At 46.9% G+C, this 27,964-nt stretch overlaps 2 protein-coding genes across 9 annotated transcripts in view; one reads left to right on the top strand and one right to left on the bottom strand.

Moving 5' to 3' along the window:
- POLG (DNA polymerase gamma, catalytic subunit) lies at positions 1–24,294 on the top strand. Of its 7 annotated transcripts, none has more exons than XM_075575166.1 (24): positions 1–178; positions 3,635–3,823; positions 4,084–4,728; positions 4,821–5,007; positions 6,539–6,706; positions 7,467–7,613; positions 8,081–8,160; positions 8,551–8,733; positions 9,194–9,339; positions 11,340–11,466; positions 11,580–11,804; positions 12,615–12,735; positions 12,903–12,983; positions 13,243–13,359; positions 14,880–15,040; positions 15,198–15,251; positions 15,512–15,629; positions 16,091–16,226; positions 18,802–19,048; positions 19,485–19,607; positions 19,863–20,028; positions 21,537–21,745; positions 22,571–22,731; positions 23,378–24,294. In XM_075575166.1, the coding sequence occupies exons 3-24, from the start codon at positions 4,142–4,144 to the stop codon at positions 23,443–23,445; spliced, it is 3,612 nt and encodes a 1,203-aa protein (XP_075431281.1). In that variant the 5' UTR covers positions 1–178; positions 3,635–3,823; positions 4,084–4,141; the 3' UTR covers positions 23,446–24,294. The 7 variants fall into 7 exon arrangements, with proteins under 7 accessions (XP_075431281.1, XP_075431286.1, XP_075431283.1 ...); XM_075575168.1 differs by having other exon boundaries at positions 2–162; positions 3,635–3,800; XM_075575167.1 differs by having other exon boundaries at positions 2–178; positions 3,668–3,800.
- The window catches only part of FANCI (FA complementation group I), a 34,870-nt gene continuing 29,751 nt past the window's right edge, over positions 22,846–27,964 (bottom strand). For both annotated transcript variants that reach the window (XM_075575164.1, XM_075575163.1), the window contains exons 31-38: positions 27,231–27,324; positions 26,846–27,033; positions 26,467–26,523; positions 26,319–26,378; positions 25,006–25,080; positions 24,188–24,283; positions 23,956–24,069; positions 22,846–23,827 (exon numbers count right to left, since the gene is read on the bottom strand). In XM_075575164.1, coding sequence (XP_075431279.1) covers positions 23,771–23,827; positions 23,956–24,069; positions 24,188–24,283; positions 25,006–25,080; positions 26,319–26,378; positions 26,467–26,523; positions 26,846–27,033; positions 27,231–27,324 — 741 coding nt within the window. In that variant the 3' untranslated portion in view covers positions 22,846–23,770. The remainder of the gene's footprint in view (positions 23,828–23,955; positions 24,070–24,187; positions 24,284–25,005; positions 25,081–26,318; positions 26,379–26,466; positions 26,524–26,845; positions 27,034–27,230; positions 27,325–27,964) is intronic.

The following is a 27,964-nucleotide window of genomic DNA, read 5'->3' as shown; positions in this document are numbered from 1 at the left end:
CTTGTCGCAAATATTTCACCGCCTTGTTATCTCCCTCAGTGAGGATCGGACATGATGCCCCCCGCCGCCCTCGCGAGACTTTTTACTCCAGTCCCCGGCTTTCCAGGCCGCAACCAGGAAGCAGCCGGGCAGGCCTCCGTGTAAGCAGCAGGACAGGCCTCTGTAAGCAGAGGAAGGGGTAAATAACGGGGGGGCGCAGATCACATGCTGGGGGGCGCAGATCACATGCTGGGGGGCGCAGATCACATGCTGGGGGGGCGCAGATCACATGCTGGGGGGGCGCAGAGCACATGCTGGGGGCGCAGCGCAAAGCACATGCTGGGGGCGCAGAGCACATGCTGGGGGCGCAGAGCACATGCTGGGGGGGCGCAGAGCACATGCTGGAGGGGCGCAGGGTCACATGCTGGGGGGGCGCAGAGCACATGCTGGGGGGGCGCAGAGCACATGCTGGGGGGCACAGATCACATGCTGGGGGGGCGCAGATCACATGCTGGGGGGGGCGCAGATCACATGCTGGGGGGGCGCAGATCACATGCTGGGGGGGGCGCAGATCACATGCTGGGGGGCGCAGATCACATGCTGGGGGGGCGCAGATCACATGCTGGGGGGCGCAGAGCACATGCTGGGGGGCGCAGAGCACATGCTGGGGGCGCAGAGCACATGCTGGGGGCGCAGAGCACATGCTGGGGGCGCAGAGCACATGCTGGGGGGGCGCAGAGCACATGCTGGAGGGGCGCAGGTCACATGCTGGGGGGCGCAGATCACATGCTGGGGGGCGCAGAGCACATGCTGGGGGGCGCAGAGCACATGCTGGGGGGGCGCAGAGCACATGCTGGGGGGCACAGATCACATGCTGGGGGGGCGCAGATCACATGCTGGGGGGGCGCAGATCACATGCGGGGGGGCGCAGATCACATGCTGGGGGGCGCAGATCACATGCTGGGGGGCGCAGAGCACATGCTGGGGGCGCAGAGCACATGCTGGGGGGCACAGCGCACATGCTGGGGGGCACAGCGCACATGCTGGGTGGCGCAGCGCACACGCTGGCGGGCATATACAGGGAGTCATACGGTGTGTGCTTTATTCTCCTTATTACAAACATATCATATGTATTTAACCAAGAGGCAACTAAACAATGACTTGCAATGAGAGGAAACAGGAGCCATGTGCACTGAATATAAAGCAGCACAGTCTGTATATTAAAATCTCATTTATGCAAAGCAAAAAGCACCAAAATCAGGCCTCAAAACATGTAGTGCCTGTGCTACACAGGGACAGGGATCTGTATGTATGTATGTACCTATGTATCTGTGTACGTATGTACGTATGTATGTATGTATTTACTACCCCTTCCAGTGGGTTCCAGAGCAAGGGGTGAAACTATTTACTTAAATTTTATCACATTTTTCACTTATTTAAGTTTTGGATTAGTCACTTATTATCAGTGTCCACTTTTTATTTGTTTGCGCCTGTGTTCACTTTATCACTATACAATTGTATTTATGTACGTACATACAGTGATGTGCGTGCAGGGATCTGTATGTATGTGTGTACCTATGTATCTGTGTATGTATGTATGTACGTACATACAGTGATGTGCGTGCAGGGATCTGTATGTATGTGTGTACCTATGTATCTGTGTATGTATGTATGTACGTACATACAGTGATGTGCGTGCAGGGATCTGTATGTATGTGTGTACCTATGTATCTGTGTATGTATGTATGTATGTACGTACATACAGTGATGTGCGTGCAGGGATCTGTATGTATGTGTGTACCTATGTATCTGTGTATGTATGTATGTATGTATGTACGTACATACAGTGATGTGCGTGCAGGGATCTGTATGTATGTGTGTACCTATGTATCTGTGTATGTATGTATGTACGTACATACAGTGATGTGCGTGCAGGGATCTGTATGTATGTGTGTACCTATGTATCTGTGTATGTATGTATGTATGTACGTACATACAGTGATGTGCGTGCAGGGATCTGTATGTATGTGTGTACCTATGTATCTGTGTATGTATGTATGTATGTACGTACGTACGGTGATGTGCGTGCAGGGATCTGTATGTGTGTATATACCTATGTATCTGTATGTATGGATGTACATACAGTGATGAGCGTGCAGGGATGTGCAAAAAGATCGGATTGAAACCGTTACATCACAAAACAACACCTGGCAGGTGATATCACATATAATATTATCACAATATAATACTAATAACACAGATACTATCTATTATAATAATAGTAATAACATGACAATATTAGTAATATCATAGAATCAATTCGCCACGGGAACACAAGAAGTTACTGTTTTTGCTAATACTGAATGTTCTCTTTTGGACAGTAATGTTTCTATGAAACACACACACACACTGTCCCACCTCTTACACACACTGTCCCACCTCTTCTTACACACACTGTCCCACCTCTTACACACACTGTCCCACCTCTTCTTACACACACTGTCCCACCTCTTCTTACACACACTGTCCCACCTCTTACACACACTGTCCCACCTCTTACACACACTGTCCCACCTCTTACACACACTGTCCCACCTCTTACACACACTGTCCCACCTCTTACACACACTGTCCCACCTCTTACACACACTGTCCCACCTCTTACACACACTGTCCCACCTCTTACACACACTGTCCCACCTCTTACACATACTGTCCCACCTCTTACACATACTGTCCCACCTCTTACACACACTGTCCCACCTCTTACACACACTGTCCCACCTCTTACACACACTGTCCCACCTCTTACACACACTGTCCCACCTCTTACACATACTGTCCCACCTCTTACACACACACTGTCCCACCTCTTACACACACTGTCCCACCTCTTACACACACTGTCCCACCTCTTACACACACTGTCCCACCTCTTACACACACTGTCCCACCTCTTACACATACTGTCCCACCTCTTACACACACACTGTCCCACCTCTTACACACACTGTCCCACCTCTTACACACACTGTCCCACCTCTTACACACACTGTCCCACCTCTTACACACACTGTCCCACCTCTTACACATACTGTCCCACCTCTTACACACACACTGTCCCACCTCTTACACACACACTGTCCCACCTCTTACACACACTGTCCCACCTCTTACACACACTGTCCCACCTCTTACACACACTGTCCCACCTCTTACACACACTGTCCCACCTCTTACACACACTGTCCCACCTCTTACACATACTGTCCCACCTCTTACACACACACTGTCCCACCTCTTCTTACACACACTGTCCCACCTCTTACACATACTGTCCCACCTCTTCTTACACAGGGAACTAGTGATTAGCTCAGGAGGAGCCGTATGTATCAGGGCAATGTCACTAAGCAGCTGAGGGAGAGCGTGCTGCTTGGGCGGCCGTAGATGAAGCCCCCGAGGGTTGTCTGTTGCACACTATTGCACTATTGCACTATTGCACTATTGACCATACCCCATATAATAATGAAGTAACACCGTTCTGTTACCTAGTCCCTAAATATGACTCGCTAACCCATATATGGTAATGTTATTTTTATATGGTACTGCAATGAGACTTTAACATGTGTTTGTTTGTTTTTTGTGTGTTTTTTAGGAATAAATATTTGTTATAAACTTCTGTATTAAGGCATGGAAATCGGGAGGCCAGGAGCTGAACGGCACTATTATAACTTCTGGGGAATTACCAGTACCACTTCCTGGTTTCATGCAATAGGAACTCACGGCTGACGTTGCACCTTCTCCTTGGCCAGTGTGATGCGGTAAACCGCCATTTTGTTTCCCCGTTAGTATCTAGAAAACAAGGTGGTTCTTGGAGCTGACGATAGCGGGTTTAGCTGCCCCTTGCTCCTATCCTGTAAATAAATAAATAAATAGGGGTGGGAGGATAAAATAAATGAGCAAACGGGATTGCTGCTTTAAGGATCTCCGGTCTCAGTATCCATGGATATGGAAATAAATGTGTTTCCATGGCCGCACTATTAACATTATGTGTATTTCCACATAGTTTGTTTTTTTTACTTAATATTTCTGGGTTTTTTTCAGACAAGTCTAAGAAGCTGTAAAGAAGGTCAAGTCTATATTTCACTTTGTAACCAGTAAAATGAACCATTTACTGCGCAAAACCCCGTTTGGGGTACTATTACCCACGTGGAAGATAAGAGATTTGAGATGTTGTAAATGCTCTCATGCTCCACAGTTACAAACTGAAGCCTCTGAAACAGATGCAAACCAAAGACGCATAAACCCACTCAATATTCAAATGCTTTCTAAAGGACTCCATGAGCAGATATTTAGGGGTAAAAAAGTACAGTATTCTGAAGAAGATATTAAGAGGAGCATCAAGCACTTGAGAAGTCATGAACTTTGGGACCAAGAAACCTCTACCGTTCCTGATGTGGAGCTCCAGCTTCCCAAGATGTATGGCAGCAACATTGAGGAGCACTTCCAGATTCTTGCTCAGAAGCAAAGCCTTCCATACTTAGAGGCAGCTAATGACCTCCTACAGTGTCAACTGCCAGCCATGCCTCATGAGTGGGCTTGGCAAACTGGTTGGACCAAGTACACAACAGGAGGAGAGAAGGAGCTGGTGGACTTCCCAGATGAGAGAGCTTTGGTGTTTGATGTGGAAGTGTGTATGTCCGAGGGTCACTGCCCAACATTGGCTGTAGCTGTTTCTCCTCAATGCTGGTGAGATATATTGACTTTTATAACTGTCTCTGATAGGATGTTACCTGTAACAGAGAAGTAACATGTAAAAACACTATACTTTCTATGTGTAGGTATTCATGGTGCAGCCGGAGATTAATAGAAGATCGATACACCTGGTCTGACCAGTTGTCTCTATCGGACTTTATACCACTGGAAACCTCTATGAATTCCAGCACACAGAACTGGACTGAGCGTGTGCTTGTGGGACACAATGTCAGTTTTGATCGGGCGCACATTAAAGAACAGTATCTTATCAAAGTATGTGTGTATTGTATATTTATATAGCGCCAACAGTCTGCGCAGCGCTTTACAAAACTGCAATATGGGGGGGAAAATCTGAATAGAGATGAGTAGCAAGTAAATGACACTAAGGCAAAGGGAGGCCCTACGCTGAAGAGCTTACAATCTTAAGTGAGAACATATTAACTGTCAATATATGTTAACTTGCTTAAATTGTGAGCAAATTCTATACCTTTTCCTGTACTACAAACCAGTGTCGCAGACAAACAGAATTACAGTAGTGCCGCACTTTTTGGCGCTCCCCTTCTCCGTGTTCCGATAATATGGCGGTTTTATAAATAAATATTTCTTGACTTCATCCGTGTATTTGTCATGTAGCCCAACCTTTCCACACGCTCGCGCCCCTCTCCCTTTCCTCCTCTGTTCCTGCCCAATCCCTTCTCGGCTCACGATTTTCGCTTTTCGGTGGGGGTCTGGAACCTAACTCGCCGTATGAATGGGGCCCTACTGTATAGGAAATTAAGAGTCCTGTAACGCAGAAAATGTTGGCAGATAAGAAGCACATGGCCCTGTCTGCCCACTTTGCTATCTGCTGTGAAACCCCACGCGTTCCACCCGCGCCTGTATCAGCGCTGTTAGGTTTAAGGGGGACCGTTTTGTTTTTCAATTCCTCTTCTGCTACCAGCGCTTGGAGTGATTGTAAATGTAATCATGTCGCCTTCAGACCCAAATGGGTATCGATGTACCCTTCTCCCCTTTGGAACACCATTCAGATATATATATATATATATATATCTCATGTGAGGGTGACATGATTACATTTACAATCACTCCAAGCGCTGGTAGCAGAAGAGGAATTGAAAAACAAAACGGTCCCCCTTAAACCTAACAGCGCTGATACAGGCGCGGGTGGAACGCGTGGGGTTTCAGAGCAGATAGCAAAGTGGGCAGACAGGGCCATGTGCTTCTTATCTGCCGACATTTTCTGCGTTACAGGACTCTTCGTTTCCTATACAGTAGGGCCCCATTCATACGGCGAGTTAGGTTCCAGCCCCCCACCGAAAAGCGCGACATCGTCTTTGTGCGCTCTGCACAAAAAAAAGACTATGTTCACCTGTGACACTCTGTCCCTCCTGCCTCATATATATATATCAATCTGGATTAATTTCTCTGTAGTATAACTGTTAAGCACCTTGCATATGCAGGGTGCTGTATGAGTTTGGGTCATTACATCACAGGACACTATACCGTTATAGTTAAGATTTAACTTGATATTTTGAACTAAATACTTAGCAATACAATATATCCGCTCTTAAAAATTTGAATCCTAAATCAACGTCAGAACCGTCCCTATTCCATTTCAGATTGTATTAGAAGCTCTTGACATTTCAGTATTCCTCTGGCACAGTTTTACACGTGATCATTATGTTCACATGTGATCATTACGTGTGTGAAACTGTTGTAACAAGGTGTTCACATGTCTGCTTTGTGTTGCCTGTTTCCAATCTTGTAGACCTGATAATAGATACCTTGCTGTGCTGTTTGCTAGGGCTCGAAGATGCGTTTCATGGACACCATGAGCATGCACATGGCCATATCTGGCCTCACCGGATTCCAGCGCACGCTGTGGATGGCCAGTAAACATGGGAAACGAAAGGGACTCCAGGAGGTCAAGCAACACTTAAAGAAAACCCGCAGCAAGCGCGATGGGTCAACAGTGAGTCCTCCAAAACAAACGGTCATTCAGTCATTGCAAACGGAGATTCTTAATGATTTTGGAACATTGTATATTTGTGGTCTATTTTTACTTCTTCAATGAGAAAAGGGGTCTCCTATTTCAGATCCCCTAACACGCAGCTCTTAAACCTGCAGCCCGGGGAGGTTGGGGGGCGGAGGTTGGTTGGGTGGGGGGGTTGTGGGGGAGGTTGGTTGGGTGGGGAGGTTGGTTGGGTGGGGAGGTTGTGGGGGAGGTTGTTGGGGAGGTTGTGGGGGGGAGGTTGTTGGGGGGGGGATTGAGGGAGGTTGGGTGGGGGGTTTGGGGGGAGGTTGGTTGGGTGGGGAGGTTGGGGGGGATTGAGGGAGGTTGGGGGGGGATTGAGGGAGGTTGGTTGGGGGGGGGGATTGAGGGAGGTTGGGGGGGGATTGAGGGAGGTTGGTTGGGGGGGGGGGATTGAGGGAGGTTGGTTGGGGGGGGGATTGAGGGCGGTTGGGTGGGGGAGGTTTTTGGGGGGGGTTGGGGGTGGGGGGTTGGAGGGTAGGTTGTTGCTACTTTTTATTGCCGTTGCTCTGGCAGCTGAATGCCCTTTTTTTCACACTAAAACTCACTTGTAAGCCCAGGTAATATAAATATAGATATAATGACATTGTGGCCTTTCTACTGTTTTCTGACTTGGCCGCCTTGGAAATGTAGCTGCAGAGCGCTGTCCTGGCGCCAGGTTCCTGCTGCGCAGGATCATGTTGTGTATGGTTTATTCCAGATCACGTCATGGGATTGGGTGAATATCAGCAGCATTAACAACCTTGCCGATGTTCACGCCCTGTATGTAGGGGGACCACCTCTGGAGAAAGAGGCCCGAGAGCTCTTTGTAAAGGGAACCATGTCTGACATAAGAATGGCGTTCCAGGTAAGAAGGTCACATCAGCGAATACAAGAACATAGAGGTCCCAGGGACAGTCTCTAGTGGAATCATCGCCATTATTACAGTGCTGTGAGCATTGCTTTCTTATCATCCATATTATTCAGCAAGGGGCCCCACTTGTGTATTGGTTATTTCATCAAGTTGGAATACAAACTAAAATCAACCTAGCAGCTTTGAAGAGCTGGAAGTGTTTACAGATACTCCCTATAACTATATATTGCAGCCAGTTTTAATTCATTGCTGCTTTTGACAAGTTGATTTTATGCTTGATATGATGTTATCAGTAGTCCCATTAATATTTTCGTATGCGTGTCTGAGACGTGAATTTACTCACAAGTGATATTTTTATTTGCTGTATTATTTATGGGAGACATTAGTCCTATATTGTGACATATGAGCATAGAATGGATCTGTCCCACGATCCATCATAACTTGTCCTTTGTGTTTCAAAGGGACTTATGAAATATTGTGCCCTCGATGTCCAGGCCACACACGAAGTGTTTCTGGAGCAATTCCCGCTCTTCATGGAGAGGTAAAGTGACATTTACCACGGATCCTGGTAAAAAAAAATGTATTCCCCTTTACTTCAAAATGAAATGTAAATATTTGTTGGGTATTAGAGAAACAAAATACAGTATCTAATAGTTACATCCTGTTCCCCCCAGTTATTTTACCTGGTTATCATGTTCCTAACTAGTATCATTACCCTGAGCGTGTGCTGTAACGAATGCTTTTTATTATGTTTGTCTTGCATCTCTCTATATAAAATATTAAGAAGAATGAAAGACACGACTGTGATTTGCATCTTCGGAACATTGCGTTGGTGACCACGCATCACTAACGCCTTGTAACGGGGAGGAATACATTGTGGAGTTTCTTTTTGTTGAGGAAGGCTTTACACAGCTGGAGTTTGCCCCTTCAGGTGTCCCCACCCCGTGACGTTAGCAGGGATGCTAGAAATGGGTGTTTCCTACTTGCCAGTTAACCAGAACTGGGAGCGGTACCTGGACGAGGCCCAGAGCACGTACGAGGAGCTCCAGAAGGAGATGAAGAAGTCTCTCATGAACTTAGCCAACGATGCGTGCAACCTGCTCTGTGAAGATGCGTATGTTACCTGTTAAACTAGACCCACGTTACATGTTTATACATTTTTGTTTTTGTACGAACCTCGAACAATGGGCACATTAATTTATTTTTAAATGGTAGTAACAGGATGCATTGCTCTGTATGTACATTGAAGATACATTCTTGTTGGTGCTATAACGAGTTGTCTTGCGATTTTGCTTTATTTATATATATATATATATTATATTATCCCTCGTTCCCCGTATTTTCAGCATTTTTTTGAGATTACAAATGTGCTGCAATATGATTTACCCAAAGGTAACTATGGCCATTTGAGGCTCAGTATTGGCTGATTATACTTTAAATCAGCAGCAAGCAAAATATGCAAATAAAAGTGTTATTTCAAACTCATGACCCCTCTTTAAAGCAGCATATTACCCACGAGAGGTACAGGATGCGGTGACTTGGGTATTCCATGCACACCCGTAATCTCTTCCCAGGTACAAGGAGGATCCCTGGCTTTGGGATCTAGAATGGGATGTACAAGAATTCAAGCAAAAGAAAGTGAAAGTCAGTAAAAAGCAGAAGGCGCTGAATGAAAGGGAATCTGTGGTGACCCTGGCAGCATTTCCAGATCTACAGGAAGGTGCGAGGAACAACTTGTTCAAACAGCTCTCAGCATATACCGTTCACCCTTGTGTTTATGTTCAATATTAAATGTATATACCCCAACCATGAAGGGAGGGACATCACCGACACCAGAACAACGTTTTTTAGCTTCATTGGTGGATTTGATTTTGGACCAACATGAAAATAATAGAACAACATGTTTAGTTATTTGCTTGAAAGAAAAGCAAAAATGGAGAAATTGAGCTGTCCCTCACCCGCTGCTCACTGCGCACGCCCCCTCACTCGCTGCTCATGCCCCTCACCCGCTGCTCACTGCGCACGCCCCTCACCCGCTGCTCACTGCACACACCCCACACCCGCTGCTCACTGCGCACGCCCCTCACCCGCTGCTCACTGCACACACCCCACACCCGCTGCTCACTGCGCACGCCCCCTCACTCGCTGCTCATGCCCCTCACCCACTGCTCACTGCGCATGCCCTCACCCGCTGTGCACGCCCCTAACTCACTGCGCACACCCCTCACCCGCTGCTCACGCCCCTCACCCGCTGCTCACTGCGCACGCCCCTAACACGCTGCTCACTGCGCACACCCCTCCCCCGCTGCTCACTGCGCACACCCCTCCCCCGCTGCTCACTTCGCACACCCCTAACCCGCTGCTCACTGCGCACGCCCCTCACCCGCTGCTCACTGTGCACGCCCCTCACTTGCTGCTCACGGCGCACGTCCCTCACCCGCTGCTCACTGCGCACGCCCCTCACCCGCTGCTTACTGCGCACGCCCCTCACCCGCTGCTCACTGCACACACCCCACACCCGCTGCTCACTGCGCACGCCCCTCACCCGCTGCTCACTGCGCACACCCCTCACCCGCTGCTCACTGCGCACACCCCTCACCCGCTGCTCACTGCGCACGCCCCTCATCCGCTGCTCACTGTGCACGCCCCTCACCTGCTGCTCACGGCGCACGTCCCTCACCCGCTGCTCACTGTGCACGCTGCTCACCTGCTGCTCACGGTGCACGTCCCTCACCTGCTGCTCACTGTGCACGCTGCTCACCTGCTGCTCACTGTGCACGCTGCTCACCCGCTGCTCACGGCGCACGTCCCTCACCCGCTGCTCACTGTGCACGCTGCTCATGGCGCACGCCCCTCACCCGCTGCTCACTGTGCACGCTCCTCACCTGCTGCTCACGGCGCACGTCCCTCACCCGCTGCTCACTGCGCACGCCCCTCACCCGCTGCTCACTGTGCATGCCCCTCACCTGCTGCTCACGGCTCACGTCCCTGACCCGCTGCTCACTGTGCACGCTGCTCACCTGCTGCTCACGGCGCACGTCCCTTACCCGCTGCTCACGGAGCACGTCCCTCACCCACTGCGCACGCCCCTCACACGCTGCTCATGGCACACGCCCCTCACCCGCTGCTCACTGCGCACGCTTCTCACCCGCTGCTCACTGTGCACGCCCCTCACCTGCTGCTCACGGCGCACGTCCCTCACCCGCTGCTCACTGTGCACGCTGCTCACCTGCTGCTCATGGCGCACGTCCCTCAGCCGCTGCTCACTGTGCACGACTTAGTAAGTGCTCCATGGTGCTCGTGTCCCGCTCCCCCCTTAGCCAGTACAACGAAAAAACTTGATTAAAAAAAAAAAAGCAGTAGAAAGTTGAAGGAAAACAACGTTTTTTTGATGCGTAATATGGGATGGGTTTAATGCGTTGTTTCTCACAGCGTACCTCGTGAATGCAGCAACGTTTCAGGCACGCATGACAGAGGTTCCAGGGGCCCTCAAACGCTGCTGGTTATATTAACTGTGTGTGCTTTTTTTGTCATGTATTTGCTTTTTGAGGCCACAAATAAAGGACTTTTTTTGGTTCACATAAATCGAATCCCTTATAAGGAACCGAGTTACGTATAACAAACTTTCATCTGCCACTTGGATGAAAATAATCTATGGCTGTCAGGTTTGAAGGTTCGTGCGCTGGAACTTCTTATATTCCTTATAAACTGTTCAAATAGATCCTGGACCCCCCACTGAAGAAGCGGAATCCCACCCTTCGGCCGGCAAACTTTGCTTGGAGAAACTTAAAGACAAGACTCGACCTTTTTTACCAAAAAGAAACCAGCACTTACCAGGGCACCCAGGGTAAGATGCGTCTGCCGTAAAGTGGCGTCTTGTCATTGTTATCCTGTTACACAGCAGTGTACGTAAAACAAACGGTAACATGTGTTGTAAAGAGGAGTCACTGGTGTTTGCAGGTGGTACCGTAAACTTTGCCCCAAACTGGGTGAGCCGGAGTGGGAGCCTGGCCCGAGCCTTATTAGCCTTCAGATGAGGCTAACTCCCAAGCTGATGCGGTTGACATGGGACGGTTACCCTCTGCACTACTCTGAGAAGCATGGCTGGGGTTACCTGGTTCCAGGGAGGATGGACAACTTGCTAAACAGCCCAGAAGGAGCAGAGACTACGCCCTGCCCATACAGGTATGTACAGGTATGCCCATACAGGTATGTACAGGTATGCCCATACAGGTATGTACAGGTATGCCCATACAGGTATGTACAGGTATGCCCGTACAGGTATGTACAGGTATGCCCATACAGGTATGTACAGGTATGCCCATACAGGTATGCCCATACAGGTATGTACAGGTATGCCCATACAGGTATGTACAGGTATGCCCATACAGGTATTCCCATACAGGTATGTACAGGTATGCCCGTACAGGTATGTACAGGTATGCCCATACAGGTATGTACAGGTATGCCCATACAGGTATGTACAGGTATGCCCATACAGGTATGTACAGGTATGCCCATACAGGTATGTACAGGTATGCCCCTACAGGTATGTACAGGTATGCCCAAACAGGTATGTACAGGTATGCCCATATAGGTATATACGGCACTTTTTCCTGATTAATAATCTACATTAACAAATTATTATATGAACAAAGCCAATAAAAAAGAAACGTTAGTGCATATAACACTATATATAGTAAAATAACTAACGTATCACAAATACATAACCTAAAACTCCTGCATTGGTATTATTTTACCACAGTGAGGATGTCGCTTAACTATGACCACAGTTTCTGACTCAGGAACCAGGCACACCCACTGTAGACAAGATAGTTCTTTAGGCACAAGGCCTTTTCCTATGAATCCTCTTCATATTACTTCAACCCATTAAGTGTTCACAGAGCAGAAGATGCATTATATTGATATAAATATGCTTCGGGCTGTGTGTGGTTTGTACTAATAACAGCTGTTACTGGTGTCCCCTATTTGCAGAGCTATTGAGACCGTTTACATGGACTACAGTAGGAAGAAGGCAAATGGACAGCTTGTGTCCCAGGATTGTCCCCTGCGAGAGGATTTTATGCTCACAGAAGACAGCAGCATCTGGCAGAAGGTAAAGAAATCGCTGATTGAAAACTTTGTCCGCAAGGATTCCTGCGTTATTCCAGTCCAAAGAGTCATGCGATCCATTACACGTCAAATGATCCCCATCACTGCTAAAGCAAATCTCTGTGCCCCCCGGCAGTGAGCGGATTAAGCCTGAGCTGTTCTTCTTCCCAGGTAGAGGAGCTGAGTCGGAGGGAGATGGATCTTGAAGTAGCAGCCAATGGAGCCGTAAAGAAAATGAAAAAGAGTAAATCGGTAAACACGTAGCTCTATACACAATCTGTTTATATCGTAACTAACTCCCAGAGAGTTTTGTGATAAGTACATATAAAATGAAACATTGTGATAACTTTGGGGGATCACTGCATTAACCCATTCCTAGAAGCACAATGTATCGCGGAAATTGTTGAGCAATGGATCTGTTTACATTTATTTTTTTAATGAATTATTTAGAAAATACCCAGTTGTCCTGTTCCATTCATTCCATATAACCACGGCTTTATTTATTGGGCAGGAGCTCTCTGGTGTCTTGGAGCCAGGCTCTGATAACTCACCTGAGCATCACCATGGAAGTGACCCCTGCGATGACGTGAATGTTCCAGGCTGCTGGTTCTATAGGTTGCCACACAAAGTAAGTCTAGAACAAAAATACTTTGTGTGCTTTGAACTTAACAATGGGAATCCGAGTGACTAATAAACAAGGAGACGTGACTCCGATGTGTGTGGCACTAAGCGGCACAAGGATTCAGCGGTACATTTTATGATGTTCCGATGCATTTAAATACTATTGTATGTATCTGATAATCTGTACTCGGGCCCCTAAAAAGTTTATGTATGTGGGAATGATATGTATATAAGGCCCCCAGCACACAAATAAGGAAAAGCAGACAAAATTGTCAATAAGTGAATCTAATGATATATTGTAAATAAAGCAGCTACATAGTCAATCCCAGCACAGGCAAGGAGAGTACATCTCATGGAACAAGCTAACAACAATGAAAGGAGACGAGGGAAGGAGGGGGAACGTAACAAAAAACAACAATGAAAGGAGAGGAGGGAAGGAGGGGAAACAAAGGGAAACGTAACAACACAAAAACAGCAACAATGGAAGGAAAGGAGGGAAGGCGGGGAAACAAAGGGAAACGTAACAAAAAACAACAAAGAAGGGTCAAAAATATACAGTATACAAGAATAAATTGAGGTGATATAGGGGGGGCGACGTTTCGGAGCCTAAAATGCCCCTTTCTCAAGCCCGTTCCCACAGACTATAACAGTCTATGGTAAGACTGGTATGGTATGGAGTGCTACCCATCACACATACCTTATGTATGTGGGAATGTTTGAAAGGGTTATTCCTTCTAATGTGATGTATGGTATTGTGTGTGTGTGTGTGTGTGTGTGTGTGTGTGTGTGTGTGTGTGTGTGTGTATACACCGACATACACACACACACACCAGTAAAAACAACTCAGTGAGCACTACACTGCAGCCCTGCTTCAATGCTATCATCAGTAAGGTCAGAGATAGAACATTGTTCGGTTTTCAATATGATTTCAGCACCAAAGAACCGTGTTGTCAATTTATTCCCAGTTAAACACATATTCTACGCCCAGTATGTTCCTGAAGAACCTGTGAATGATTTTAAATGACATACCTAGTCTGTTTGTCACTACTCATTATTCAAGCCACATAACTCCTGTGGTGCTGAATATAGCACCGCTTCACCTATTTACCCCTTTCTCACTTGAGAAGACTGCTTCATTTCAACAATACTTTTGGAGTTTTTTTGCTCTGATGACCAGCAGCGGGTAACCTAACCCAGGGGTGCTCAACTCCAGTCTTCAAGCCCCCCTCCCCCCCAACACCTCAATTAATCAGGATGTCCCTGCTTCAGCGCAGGGGCTGGTTAGGTAAGGGGGGCTCAACTCCAGCCCTCACGCCCCTGCAACAGGTTAGGTTTTAAGGAAATCCCTGCTTCAGCACAGGGGCTCAATCGAAGACTGCACACTGTGCCAGAGGTGCCTTCCACGCATTGCTTACCAGTGTGTTTTCCTTCCTCAGTGCAAGGGTTAAACTAGTGACAATGGCTAATTGTACAAGTGAGACAAAAGATCATCTTTCCAGGACTTTCTCGCCTGTTTCCACGTTGTAGGATGGCGCTGCTAACAACGTTGGAAGCCCCTTTGCGAAGGATTTTCTTCCGAAGATGGAAGATGGGACCCTACAGGCCAGTACCGGGGGAACCAGCGCCACGCGGGCTCTCGAAATTAATAAGATGATCTCATTTTGGAGAAACGCGCACAAACGAGTCAGGTAATAATAACCGATTTAAAACTCACAACAATAGGAAGAGAAATTCCTGTTACTTGTGTATACAAAGATAACAGCCCTGCGCCTCTGTAACTGCGTCTCCCCCTGTCCCCCGCCAGATCCGCGCTGGCGACATTAAACTGTTTTGGTTTTGTTACAGTTCCCAGAAGGTGGTGTGGTTGAAAAAGGCTGAGCTTCCCCGGTCTGTGACCAGGTACAGTGCTGTTAGTTGTACGATTGCACCTCAGGACAGTGATTCCATTATCTGCAGTTACTATTTGGATTAATCTGATGTTTTTGTATAGTAGCAGAACTTCCCTGTATGTGACGTTGGTTGCATGCAGGAGTCGTGCATCTAGCACCGTAGAATATAATCCTCATTTCGATTGATATTCAGAGTCGACGCCTCCGTGCCATCGTCTCTGTACCTGGACTGCTCGTGTATCTGACCCGTAACCTACGGTTTAATTCCAGGAATCCTGTCTACGATGAAGAAAAGAAGTACGGTGCAATCCTGCCTCAGGTGGTCTCTGCTGGAACGGTCACTCGCCGCGCCGTAGAGGCGACGTGGCTCACAGCCAGCAACGCACGAGTAGGTGACCAGCATCTCGATCTAGAAATCTGTATGTGAGCGCTGGTTTGCCAGTACGGACGTAGCACAGGTGCAACCATTCAGGATGCCGGTCATTGCCATAAGGATAGATTAGTCATCAGGCCATGATTGATCTACTGCAGTTGAACATAATCTGTGTTTTACTATGTCCTGTATCTTAGACCAGAGGTGCGCATACTGGAGGGGGAGGGGAGAGGGGGGTGGGGCGCGGTTACTGTGGCCTTGCCCTTCAAATGAAATGCTGGGGGACCACGCAGGAAATCTGTAACTTCACTTACTTTTGTGTCAGCGATGTGTCGCCATGGCAACCCGGTGTCAAATAACCCCATAGTCATTTGACTCTAGGGGGGTGGGGGGGGGAGCAGGGGGGCGCGGGGGGATTAGTTTGCACACCCCTGTCTTTGATAAATATTTACGGTAGGTCTCTCCTCTGCTCATAGGCAGACCGCGTGGGCAGTGAGCTAAAGGCCATGGTGCAGATGCCTCCTGGGTATCACATGATAGGGGCAGATGTGGATTCGCAGGAGCTCTGGATAGCTGCACTCCTCGGAGAGGCTCATTTTGCTGGAATTCACGGTATTGTCTGATCTGTTGCACACTAATAAAACATTCATTAACCTTCCTAAGGCCAAGATTCACTAAAGGGTGCTAAGCTTTACCACAACTTCACTCCTATTCATTTCAGTGCGATGTGAGGTGTTCTAAAGCTTAGCATCAGTTAGTGAATCTGGGCCTAAGTGCTACAACTCCTCAACATGTGTAATGCAACAAATGCATTTTCCAAACATAGCAACACATTAAACTCACATCTTGCCATGTCTGTACAATACGTCTTCCCAATGACGAAAGTCACCAATTATAATTCTGATTTCAGCAGTTCCACCATTGGGAAGAAAATAAGTGAATAATTATTGTTAAACAGAATCGAGAATTATTTTTGTAAGATAAAATAGCAGCGCAGTAATCTGACATTAAACAGGCCTGTACATCAGCTGTCTGACGTTTTGGTTCTTGAACAAGTGTAGATATCGAATTAACACAGACAGTGGCCCTTCTTCTATACAGTGCGAGAGCACTAATCCTGCTGTATCGCACGGATAGCAGATCAGAGCTATCGCAGTATATAGAGAGGGTGCTGTCAGATACCAATCCAACTACAGTATATCCTCATGAAGCATATAGGTGGGGGTTTTCCAATGTCTTTTTAAAGGCCTGACAATGTACTCTATATTAAACATTACAAATGTACTAAACAGTACATTTGAGCAAAATAGTGGCCAATTAGGCGCTCCCACAGTTAATATTAAGTGTTTCTAGTGAAATAAAGTGATGAAACTAAACACTATATAGGAATAAAAATAAAGTGCCAAATTATTGTGCATAGAATAAAAAAAGTGACAAATTTGTGAAATAATATATAAGGTTGCAACTCCCTGCTCAAAACCTCTGGCATGGACCATCTTCACTGGTCCCAGAAAGGCTGAAACGTTCTTCAAAATCCAGGGGGAGCATGGGACTGAGTCAACAAAAAGAAGAAAAACTATTCTAAGTGTCGGTGTTTTGGTTAATCAGGGAGTGCCGAGAGCCTTGGCGCTTATACAATGCCTCCTCACAGGGCAGGGGGTTCTAAATCGCAACTCAGACTGTGGCAAACTTGCTTGTGTGGGTTTCGGAAGGGACGCCCCTCAGTATAGAAGAGAATATTCCATAGCGCAGATCAATTTGCAAAGAGTTTTATATTATAAAAGAGTAAGAGCCGGGCTTACAATCTGTACGAAAATTAAAAGCATGTTCACAACAATAATGACATCATAGGCGGTTCATCTCCTCACCACCTCCGTCCCCTCGGTGGCACCGATGGTCTGGGGAATCTCCGCAGCTGCTGACGTCCTCGCCGGCGTCTCCGTGGGCTCCGTCGCGTCCCTTCCGTTTTCGGCTCAGGGCTGTATGCTCCTGATGAAGCCTATCCGGTGGCGAAACGCGTAGAGTGGGAGTCGCCAGTTACCAGATCTCAGCAGCACTCCGACGCATTGTACAGCCCTCAGCCGGAAGTGACGCGACGGAGCCCACGGAGACGCTGGCGAGGAGGTCAGCAGCTGCGGAGATTCCCCAGACCATCGGTGCCACCGAGGGGACGGAGGCGGTGAGGAGATGAACCGCCTATGATGTCATTATTGTTGTGAACATGCTTTTAATTTTCGTACAGATTGTAAGCCCGGCTCTTACTCTTTTATAATATAAAACTCTTTGCAAATTGATCTGCGCTATGGAATATTCTCTTCTATACTGAGGGGCGTCCCTTCCGAAACCCACACAAGCAAGTTTGCCACAGTCTGAGTTGCGATTTAGAACCCCCTGCCCTGTGAGGAGGCATTGTATAAGCGCCAAGGCTCTCGGCACTCCCTGATTAACCAAAACACCGACACTTAGAATAGTTTTTCTTCTTTTTTTTTACTCTGTCCCATGCTCCCCCTGGATTTTGAAGAACAAATGTACTAAACATGAAAAAAGGTTTACACTGGATGAAAACATGGAAAATATAGCAAGATTTAAAAATCCTTCCTACCTGGTTTTATGACTAGTAAGAATGGAAAGTGAGAGAGGGGATTAAGCAGGCGCGTGATGTTGACCTCACTGATAGGGGACCTCACTGATAGGGGTCCTCACTGATAGGGGTCCTCACTGATAGGGGACCTCACTGATAGGGGACCTCACTGATAGGGGACCTCACTGATAGGGGACCTCACTGATAGGGGACCTCACTGATAGGGGTCCTCACTGATAGGGGACCTCACTGATAGGGGACCTCACTGATAGGGGTCCTCACTGATAGGGGTCCTCACTGATAGGGGACCTCACTGATAGGGGACCTCACTGATAGGGGACCTCACTGATAGGGGACCTCACTGATAGGGGTCCTCACTGATAGGGGACCTCACTGATAGGGGACCTCACTGATAGGGGTCCTCACTGATAGGGGTCCTCACTGATAGGGGACCTCACTGATAGGGGTCCTCACTGATAGGGGACCTCACTGATAGGGGACCTCACTGATAGGGGTCCTCACTGATAGGGGTCCTCACTGATAGGGGACCTCACTGATAGGGGACCTCACTGATAGGGGACCTCACTGATAGGGGTATATTTCCAGGTTGCACAGCTTTTGGGTGGATGACTCTACAAGGCAAAAAAAGTAATGCCACAGATCTTCATAGCAAAACCGCCTCCACTGTGGGAATAACCCGGGAACACGCAAAAGTATTCAATTACGGTCGCATTTACGGTGCAGGACAGGCATTTGCTGAGCGGCTGCTAATGCAGTTTAATCATCGTCTTGCCCAAGAACAGGCTGCTGAGAAAGCGAAGCAGATGTATGCGGTAACGAAGGGAATCAGGAGGTGGGTAGTACAAGCCTTTTATACGCTGGTGATAACACTGGAGGACGGTATGTCATGGGGGTCGCATGGAATAAGTGAGCCTCTTTAATGTTAGCCTGGTACTGATAAATGCTACTTAAACGAATCCACAGCTGATCATCTTAATGTCCTCATTCACTCCCATACACCGCAGCAGCATAATGCAGATTTCTTTTCTGTTGAGTGAGTAGAAACTGTGTGTCCTGTCCCTGTGCTGTATTTGAATGTTGAGATAATAACAGCATGATGTTGTATAGCGCTGCTAGTTTTACGCAGCGCTTTACAGAGACAGTCCCTGCCCCGTGGAGCTTACAATATATGTTTTTGGTGCCTGAGGCACAGAGAGTTTCCCCTGCGTCAAACTCATTGCCAGTCTTTACTCACTCGTTATGAGATAATGATGTGTTTGCACTTACAGGTACATGCTGTCGGAGGAAGCAGAATGGCTGGTGGAACAGCTGGGTATCCCAGTTGAGAGAGGAGAGGAAAACTCTGTTAGTTTGCTTGATCTTCGGAAGATTCAAAGAGAAGCAACGAATAAGTGAGAGATCAGAGTAGAATCAGTATTAAATCGGTGCCTTGAATTGCTGTTCTGTGAATGTTAAACTTCTCTAAACGAAGCCAGAATTGTGTAAACTAATATCAATTTCAATATGATACAAGTTCAGGTGTGTTGCTGTTTGTTTTGATAAGTATTGCAGTTGCATTAAAGCTCTGGTATTATGGGTTTCTGGGTACACATCCTCCGGAGTTAACAGGATTCCAGCTTAAATAATAAAACTGTGTTTCTCTGCAGTTCTAGAAGGAAGTGGAACTTGGTAAGCCGGAGGATATGGACGGGAGGAACAGAGTCGGAGATGTTCAACAAGCTGGAGAGCATCGCAATGAGCCCTGTGCCCAGGACCCCTGTATTAGAGTGTTGCATCAGCAGAGCGTTGGAGCCAGCAGCTGTAAAAGGAGAGGTACACAGCCAACGCAATGCAACCGAATTGCCTTTCATATACGGTGCCAACGTGGTAACTGAATACAAGTCAGTGACTTAGATTGCAAGCTCTTTGGGGCACGGTAGCCCTTATGTTGCACTTATCCCCATTTGTTTTGTCATTTATTTACCTTAGTAAAGCGCTGTGTACATTCTTGGTGGTCTATAAATAAAATGATACATTAGGATTAGGACAAGAACACAGCAGCCACCACGATAAAAGAAAACAAACAGCGCAGAGGTTCTGTGGAATCTGAATGTTATAAGTAAAATATTAGGTAGTCTAAGTGGGTTAGTCGATCGCTTAAACTTTATTTTGTGATGAGTTAGGCTGCGGCCAGGCAGGGAACGGGGGCGCGCTGGCGCTCGTGCGCTGCGCCCTGCTCAGCCCGGCGATTCGTGGCCGGCTATGCGCGCGCTCGCCTGGGGGCGCGGCCACGGCGTCACGGAGCTGGTTCCCCCTCATTGGGCGCACCACTCACGTGACGCGCTTGGAAGCGGCAAATTCAAATTAGCTTGCTCTGAGCGCCAATCAACGTGTGTGGCCAGCGTGAGCCCGCCCGCTCAGCGCCACCCTGCGCGAGGCCTTTAAAGATCGATAATAAAACCGCCGCCTCTCATGGGATGGTTGATAACTATTTTTGTAATAGAATTTGCCATATTCTGTTTCCCTGGTTCTAGTAGAATGCACAAAAGCAGAACCAGGTCCATCAAATTGGGCCGCCCCCTCATGGGGTCTAAAGGCATTAAAGGGAACAACAAATGAGTGCTACGACAAAAACTCGGGTCCGGAGATAGGTTAACATGAAAAAGGTAGACCAGCACACCAACAATATAGATCAAACTCCCGCCAGTAGCTGTGATGGTCTCTGTGGGGTGACGTCACAGCGCTTGCCTCCGCTTTGGGGGCCCCTCCCACCTGATGCTCTCCGGCATCTGCCTGCCCCTTCCCACGCCCCGTCATCGCGCAGGGAGGGATCTGCCAGTTTCCGCCTTGCCTCCGGCCGGGACCTCGCTGGTGTAGGGTCGGCGCCTTGCTGATGCTCCTTCCAGCTGAGGCGTGCCCAGTCTGTTTTCTCCTCCGCGCCGTGATGCTATCCCACGGAGACCATCCCAGCTATTGGCGGGAGTTCCTGTGTGCACACAGCTGCCGAGCATCACGGCAGGAGGGAGGTGGATGGTGGGTTATCAGTTATGGACACTATTTAAAGCTGGTTTTGTGTCATTGCCTGTATCTCTGATGAAGGTGCCTGTTGCACCGCAACGTTGGATGCTATGACTCTTTTTAGTCATCAAATACTTTTTTGATTTTTCCCTGATCCTAACCACATGCCTCTTCCCGCAGTAGTTTTTCATTTCGCTTTAATCTATGCAGCAGGTTCTAAATAACCGCGCGGTTCTGAGCTTTGTGTAAAAGACCAATGTGGCGTGTGTCTGCTCTCACAACCGCATGAAACATTGGCTTCTTGTCCCGGTTTTATTGTTCAGTTTATAACAAGCAGAGTGAACTGGGCGGTGCAGAGCTCGGCGGTAGATTACCTGCACCTGATGCTGGTCGCCATGAAGTGGCTAATTGAGGAGTTTGACATAGACGGGCGGTTTGGAATCAGCATCCACGACGAGGTGCGGTACGTGGTGCAGAGCGAGGACCGGCACAGGGCAGCACTGGCTCTGCAGATCACAAACCTCCTAACGAGGTACATTCTAAGCACACTGCACCATTGCTTCTTCTGTATATACCCATAAAAAATAACTAGCCACCACACCTATAAACACTGCGTTACACATTGCGCAGTATTGTTTGGGATTCGTGTGTAGGCAGCGAGGATTTCCCCGTGCGCACTTTTGATCTCATTCCAAAGAGAGATGAAGGCCGGAGCCAGGGAACTTGTCTTGTAATTGTGGGCAAACAAACAGCGCGATGTGACACAAAACGGTTTCCGTGGATTAGTGACGGGTGGAAGAGATTATTGAAACTTGAAGATTTTAGTACAAATTTAACCACAATTAAACGTCCAATAACACTTGGAAATGGTTCATAACTTTTCATATGCCACCTTTTTTTTTTATATGTTTTGTATATCTAAACCGATCATATACAAAAACATTTTATCCCAGCCGTATACAGAATCATGTAAGTGGTTTTTACCTTGGTCTTCAGTCCTTGTTAAATAACATCATGGATAACTTTTAACTATTACATTGCTGGTTTTGTATTGAGATCACTGGAGTGCCTTCATCTCTTGGATTATATAAACACAATAATGTACTATTTCCTCAAGTGAAAGTCCCCTTAGGCATCAGGGCATTAAAACAAACATGTGTACAAGGTCACATGTGCCAGGCTTCCCCAGCCCTGCTGCAGGGTTACACACGTGTGCATGTGTGTCAGAATTACCCTGCTGCAGGGTTACACACGTGTGCATGTGTCAGAATTACCCTGCTGCAGGGTTACACACGTGTGCATGTGTCAGAATTACCCTGCTGCAGGGTTACACTCATGTTGTGTACGTGTTTTTTAGGTGCATGTTTGCGTACAAACTTGGCATGTCGGACCTGCCCCAGTCCGTGGCTTTCTTTAGTGCAGTGGATATTGATCAGTGCTTGAGAAAAGAAGTGAACATGGACTGTGTGACCCCATCGAACCCCACCGGAATAGAGGCGCGGTACGGCATCCCCCAAGGTCGGTGTGCCAGGAATATTTTAGGGAAATGTACTTGACTCCTACACTTCTGGAGTATTAAGATCACTGTTAAGAAATGGGCGATTTACTGGAGACAGTGATGTGTGAAGCCCCTTCAACAAAATATTAGCTATATATTTATTGTGTATATGTACACACACACATTTCAATTATAAGCAATAATAAAACATGTATAAACAAACATAAAATGAAAGATCAAACAATGGATGAACAGTTTCTCCATTAATTTAACAAAAGTAATTACGATGTTAGATTGAGTTTACACTTTCCCCACGGAGCACGCTCAGCAAATTAACTTTTACAGACCTTAAAAAAAAAAACTCCAACTAAAGCATTTTTTATCTCTAGCCTGAATCCGTTGAATAAGTGTTAGTAACTGTCCTGTTAAAAAACTAGATGCATCCAAATCGAACCAAACATACGTACTGGAGATGTCATAGATGAGCATTTTAAACTACAAGGTGACGACAGAAATTGTACTGTATGTTGTTGATTGCTCATTTCTAACACCCGGCGATCTTGTTTTAATTAAAGCAAATGCCAAGATTGCTTCACAGTCTTGTCTCCAAGTCTAAATAAAATGTCATATCTATCTAACACACATTTTCCATGTTTGGTTTGCTAGGTGAAGCTTTGGATATCTATCAGTTAATTAAAATAACCAACGGTGTATTGTCAGAAGGAAGATCCTGACAAAGTCTGCTCGTGCCCGACTCCCATGGAGTTCCATTCGTTCACTCATTTCTTTATATGAACTGGGAATGTCGATTGCCGTTACCTACACACGCCCAGGGAAATAAAGCTTTCCCCTGTATTTTGACCTGTGTTACTTGTTTAAGACAAGCGATGTGGAATATGGACATTTCTTACAGAAACATCATGGAAACTTTCACTTGAAATTCAAATATGTAACTTTTGGAAGAACTAAAACAAAGTTATTATTATTATTAAAGTAAATTGCACTTTGTTTTCTATATTTTATGTATGAACCATGCCACCGCTGAAAAGGGGCAGAACTTTATTTTCTTCTTCTCTTCTTTTTTGGCTCCTGGGTTCCGGGTTGTTCTGCCGCAGGCTAAAAATAAATATAAAAAAGTTTTTTTCAATGGAAGAAGTTAAGCTATCATTTGACAAAGTAAATATAACCAGGAAACATTAGTCAGGGAAGGCAGGATCATGTAAGAGCTAAGAGAGGCAAATTACCTGATCATTTTCAATGTCTTCTGCCTCCTTTTCTTGCAAAGCTGCATCCAAACTGGCTGCATTTATCCGGAAATCCCTGGACGTGCTGAGTTTCATGTACTGCATCAAGTTAACCTAAAGCCGGCAGAAAACATACACATATTGCCACGTTAAATACCATAGAAAGTTCTGCACAGTAGAAGTGGTCAATTGACACTGGTAGTAAGCAGCTTCAGAAGGAACGCGTCGGTACCTTGGACTTTTTAGACAAGTATATGAGGAATTTCTCGTACTGTTCAATGGCAAAAATCAGGTTGGGGATCGGCTTGGTGTCGCGCAGAATTTTTGCCTGGGGGGGGGGGGGGGGAAGAAAAAAAGTCTGTTCATTCTGGCTCATGTGGCCTAAATAGCAAAGATTAAAGTCTTAAAAGGAACGTTTTGAAAGAATTCCAGTACAAAAGCTGGTTGGATTTCCATGCAGATAATTGGGTAAGATTGATTTATTTTCCTCTTTTCAAAAACACTTTGAATAATCTTTCACCATGCAGATAAGATAGGAAACTTGTGAGGTATTGACATGTCTAGCCAAGTATGCACCAGCATCTAAACAGCCAGGGTGCAAACTGCAGCGATTGAAACTGGGCAAAAGGAATAAGCAAAGTGGGGTTTAGCTTCCAAATTCTATTTAAACAAGAATTTCCCTAAATCTGCCTGCAGCACTGCATCTTTTGTACATCCAACTCTGTCTGAAGGTATAATCTGCCAATCTAACACTTTTGGGGGTTTATCGGATTGAGTTTGGGTGCTGGGTCTGTACTCGGAAATTAGGAGCAGGCTAAAATCTACACACCCTTTTATCTGTAGATTTTTAACCTTGACAGTTAGGAATAATATTTTCCCGGCTGAACCTCTAGTTGCCTGGATGAACAATTTGTGACTTTACAGCAAATGCTAAATAGACCAAGTAACAATTTTCCTAAACAACAGAGCGTGAGCTCATTTATCAATCATGGACCCTCCTCCTCTCTGCGCCTCCTCCTCCTCCTCTCTGCCGCCTTCCTGTGTATTTACTGTAGCAATTGTAGCCGTGTCTTCCTTCTTCTTCTTCTTTTCTCCTGCCATACTTAGACTTTCATTGTGTATGTTCTGTGTAAAGAAAGATGGAGTTAAACAAACACTCACTGCCTTTGGGATTCTCTCATGTGACCTGCGCTGAATCCTGCGCTGAATGAGAGGCTGCCTAAATACTGCTGAAAATATGAAGGGCTATTCTGCACACGAACATATAGCGGCTGTTTCCCCGTGAGAAGAGCTGTGTCTCCTAGCGTGTCAGCCACATGAACTGCGCAGATTCCATGATTGGATGCCGAGAGAAGCACTAAGCGTGTGCCACGCATTGGACACAGGTTCCCAGTTCTACAGGTGTGCCAGCTGATCCTGACGGCTCCCACGGTCCAGAACGTGAGGTCCAAGACGGAGGAGACGAGCTTGTGATATCCCCACGTTTTATGTGCCCACCTGATTTTATGACACTGTAAGTGTTAATTTTATTGCGTGTATAAAAGATATTATTGTGTTACGCTATGGAAGCCTCTCTTTCCTTTCTATAACCCTGATTGCCGCGTATGCTGTTCACATTGCACCAGTTATCCAGCTGTGGGGTTCATCTACCTATACAGAGTCAAGCAATTGCCACTGATCTCTGACATGACTGATTATATTCGACACCACGTGAGTCTCCATTCACTTGATACAACCACATCATATTGTTTGAATCACCTTTATTTGCGCTATGTGTGCTTTTCTATTTTTTGCATATTGATACCTGCGCTGCTCCCCTGCTTTCCCAAGACGCGCTACAATAGAAGTGGAAGTTACAGATCGTCCACTAAAGGGTTTTTTGAGCTGCAACTTTCTGTTCACTATTCACTTATTTTGTATTTACTTTATATATTCACGGCTATTTGCCTTTATCACTGCGCCACCCATTTTGCAAGTTTTGCATATTTCTGTCACTTCACGAACATTTAGGCCTGGGACATAGTAGATTAAGCCGTGCTGAGCAGATGCACTTACCCCCTGCATCTGTCATCAGCACGGCTTTAGCAGCTGCTTCCGCATGCGTGCGGAGGCTCAGAAAATTTCATTGGACAGGCAAATTTTAAATTTGCCGCTCAGGGAAGCGGAGGAGCGGTCACGTGACTGCTCACATCCAATGTGAGCGAGGGACTAGCCCCGCCTCCCGCTCCGCCCCCAAAGCGCGCTCACTGCCTCGCCTGCCAGGACACAAAAAAGCTCCAGTTTGAGCAGGCGAGGCAGAGCAGGAGCGCGGATCATCTTAGCGCCACTTAGTAAATACTGTCCTAAAAGTTTGGTATTCATACCTCTGCATATGTGATGAAGGCGTAGCACTGTGGGGTGAGGTGGGAACCAGAGAGTTTTACCTGCCAAAGGAGAAAGCAGCTGTCAAATCGAACATGTGGATGAGCTGGAAAAAAGAACTTTATAATATAGCGGTGTTTGTGAACTCACAAGCTTTTCCAAGCGCGCAGGTATCTGCCCTGAGAGACCGCTGTAACCCTGCAAATACTAGAGGGGGAAAACGTGTATATCCGTGCCAAGACATTTCAAATAACACATGAATACGTTTATAAAATATTACACACGTAAAAAAGGACAGAGTTGTCACTCGAGCAAAGCGAAGACAGAGAAGGTGCGCAGGGTGAAGGGGGACACACTGCTTTGCAGGCAGCAGAGGGAGCGAGAAAACACACTATATTACATTAGGAATGTGTTCAAATAAGCAATGTATTTGTCCAGCAGACATTGGGCATTACGCGCTGCAGCAGACATCGGGCATTACACACTAGCAGATACAACGGGAATGTGAGATTCACTGGAAGGGACTCACGTATTTGATGAGAGAGGTGAGGATGGTGTAAATCTTGGCCAGCTCCTTCAGCAGTGTGTCAGTGCAGCTTCCCACAGGTACAGCTGTCTGGACCAGCTCATGACAGGCAGTCAGCAATGTTCCTAATTGAAGGATTATCGCCTTTTCTATTGGTTCCCTAAGATTCGCCACCTGAGTCGTGTCTTCGGCTAAAAATAAACACGCAGATTAGCATTACCAAGATCTCGTTTTCTTGCCGATCCCTTTCTCCAATTTAAATGGGCCGGTGCAGAACAAGGAGATTGGTAACATTGTTACTTCCATTATATTAAAAAGCGCTACTGGCAACTGTGGCTTCTGACCGAGCCCAGGCCGTCCTTCTCTTATTGCCCTGTCCGGCTCTTACCCGATGTCTTCTCTGACCCCAGCTGACCCTTCAGTTTTGTGATTAACCAGTCAACCTCCTCTAACACTTTCGCTGCTTGACCTAAAACCAACAGCTGCAAAAACAGATCTATTCAGTTACACCTTATAGCACTGCAAAGGTAATCCAATAACACAGACATAATACCCATGAACATTACACCTCAAACGATTTAAGGTATGGAAGGTATGTCTGCCGTTTGTGAAGTTTATGGGGATTTAAAGACGCCTACTATGAGGAAAGTTTCCTAAAATATATAAATATACACTTGTATGTTTCTCGGGGACCGTGCTGTCAGAGGAGAGAGAGAGAGAGAGAGAGAGAGAGAGCGCATCGTGAGCAGCGAGAGAGAGCAGTGAGAGCAGCGAGAGAGAGCAGCGAGACAGAGAGAGCGCATCGTGAGCAGCGAGAGAGCAGTGAGAGCAGAGAGAGAGAGCAGTGAGAGCAGCGAGAGAGAGCAGTGAGAGCAGCAAGAGAGCAGCGAGAGAGAGCAGCGAGTGCAGCGAGAGAGAACAGCGAGTGCAGCGAGAGAGAGCAGCGAGTGCAGCGAGAGAGAGCAGCGAGTGCAGCGAGAGAGAGCAGCGAGTGCAGCGAGAGAGAGCAGCGAAAGAGAGCAGTGAGTGAGAGAGAGAGCAGTGAGTGAGAGAGAGAGCAGTGAGTGAGAGAGAAAGCAGTGAGTGAGAGAGAAAGCAGTGAGTGAGAGAGAGAGAGCAGTG

Source organism: Ascaphus truei, chromosome 18 (genome assembly GCF_040206685.1).
Source record: "Ascaphus truei isolate aAscTru1 chromosome 18, aAscTru1.hap1, whole genome shotgun sequence".
Classification (NCBI taxonomy): Eukaryota; Metazoa; Chordata; class Amphibia; order Anura; family Ascaphidae; genus Ascaphus; species Ascaphus truei.
This window is presented reverse-complemented; position numbering and strand designations above follow the sequence as displayed.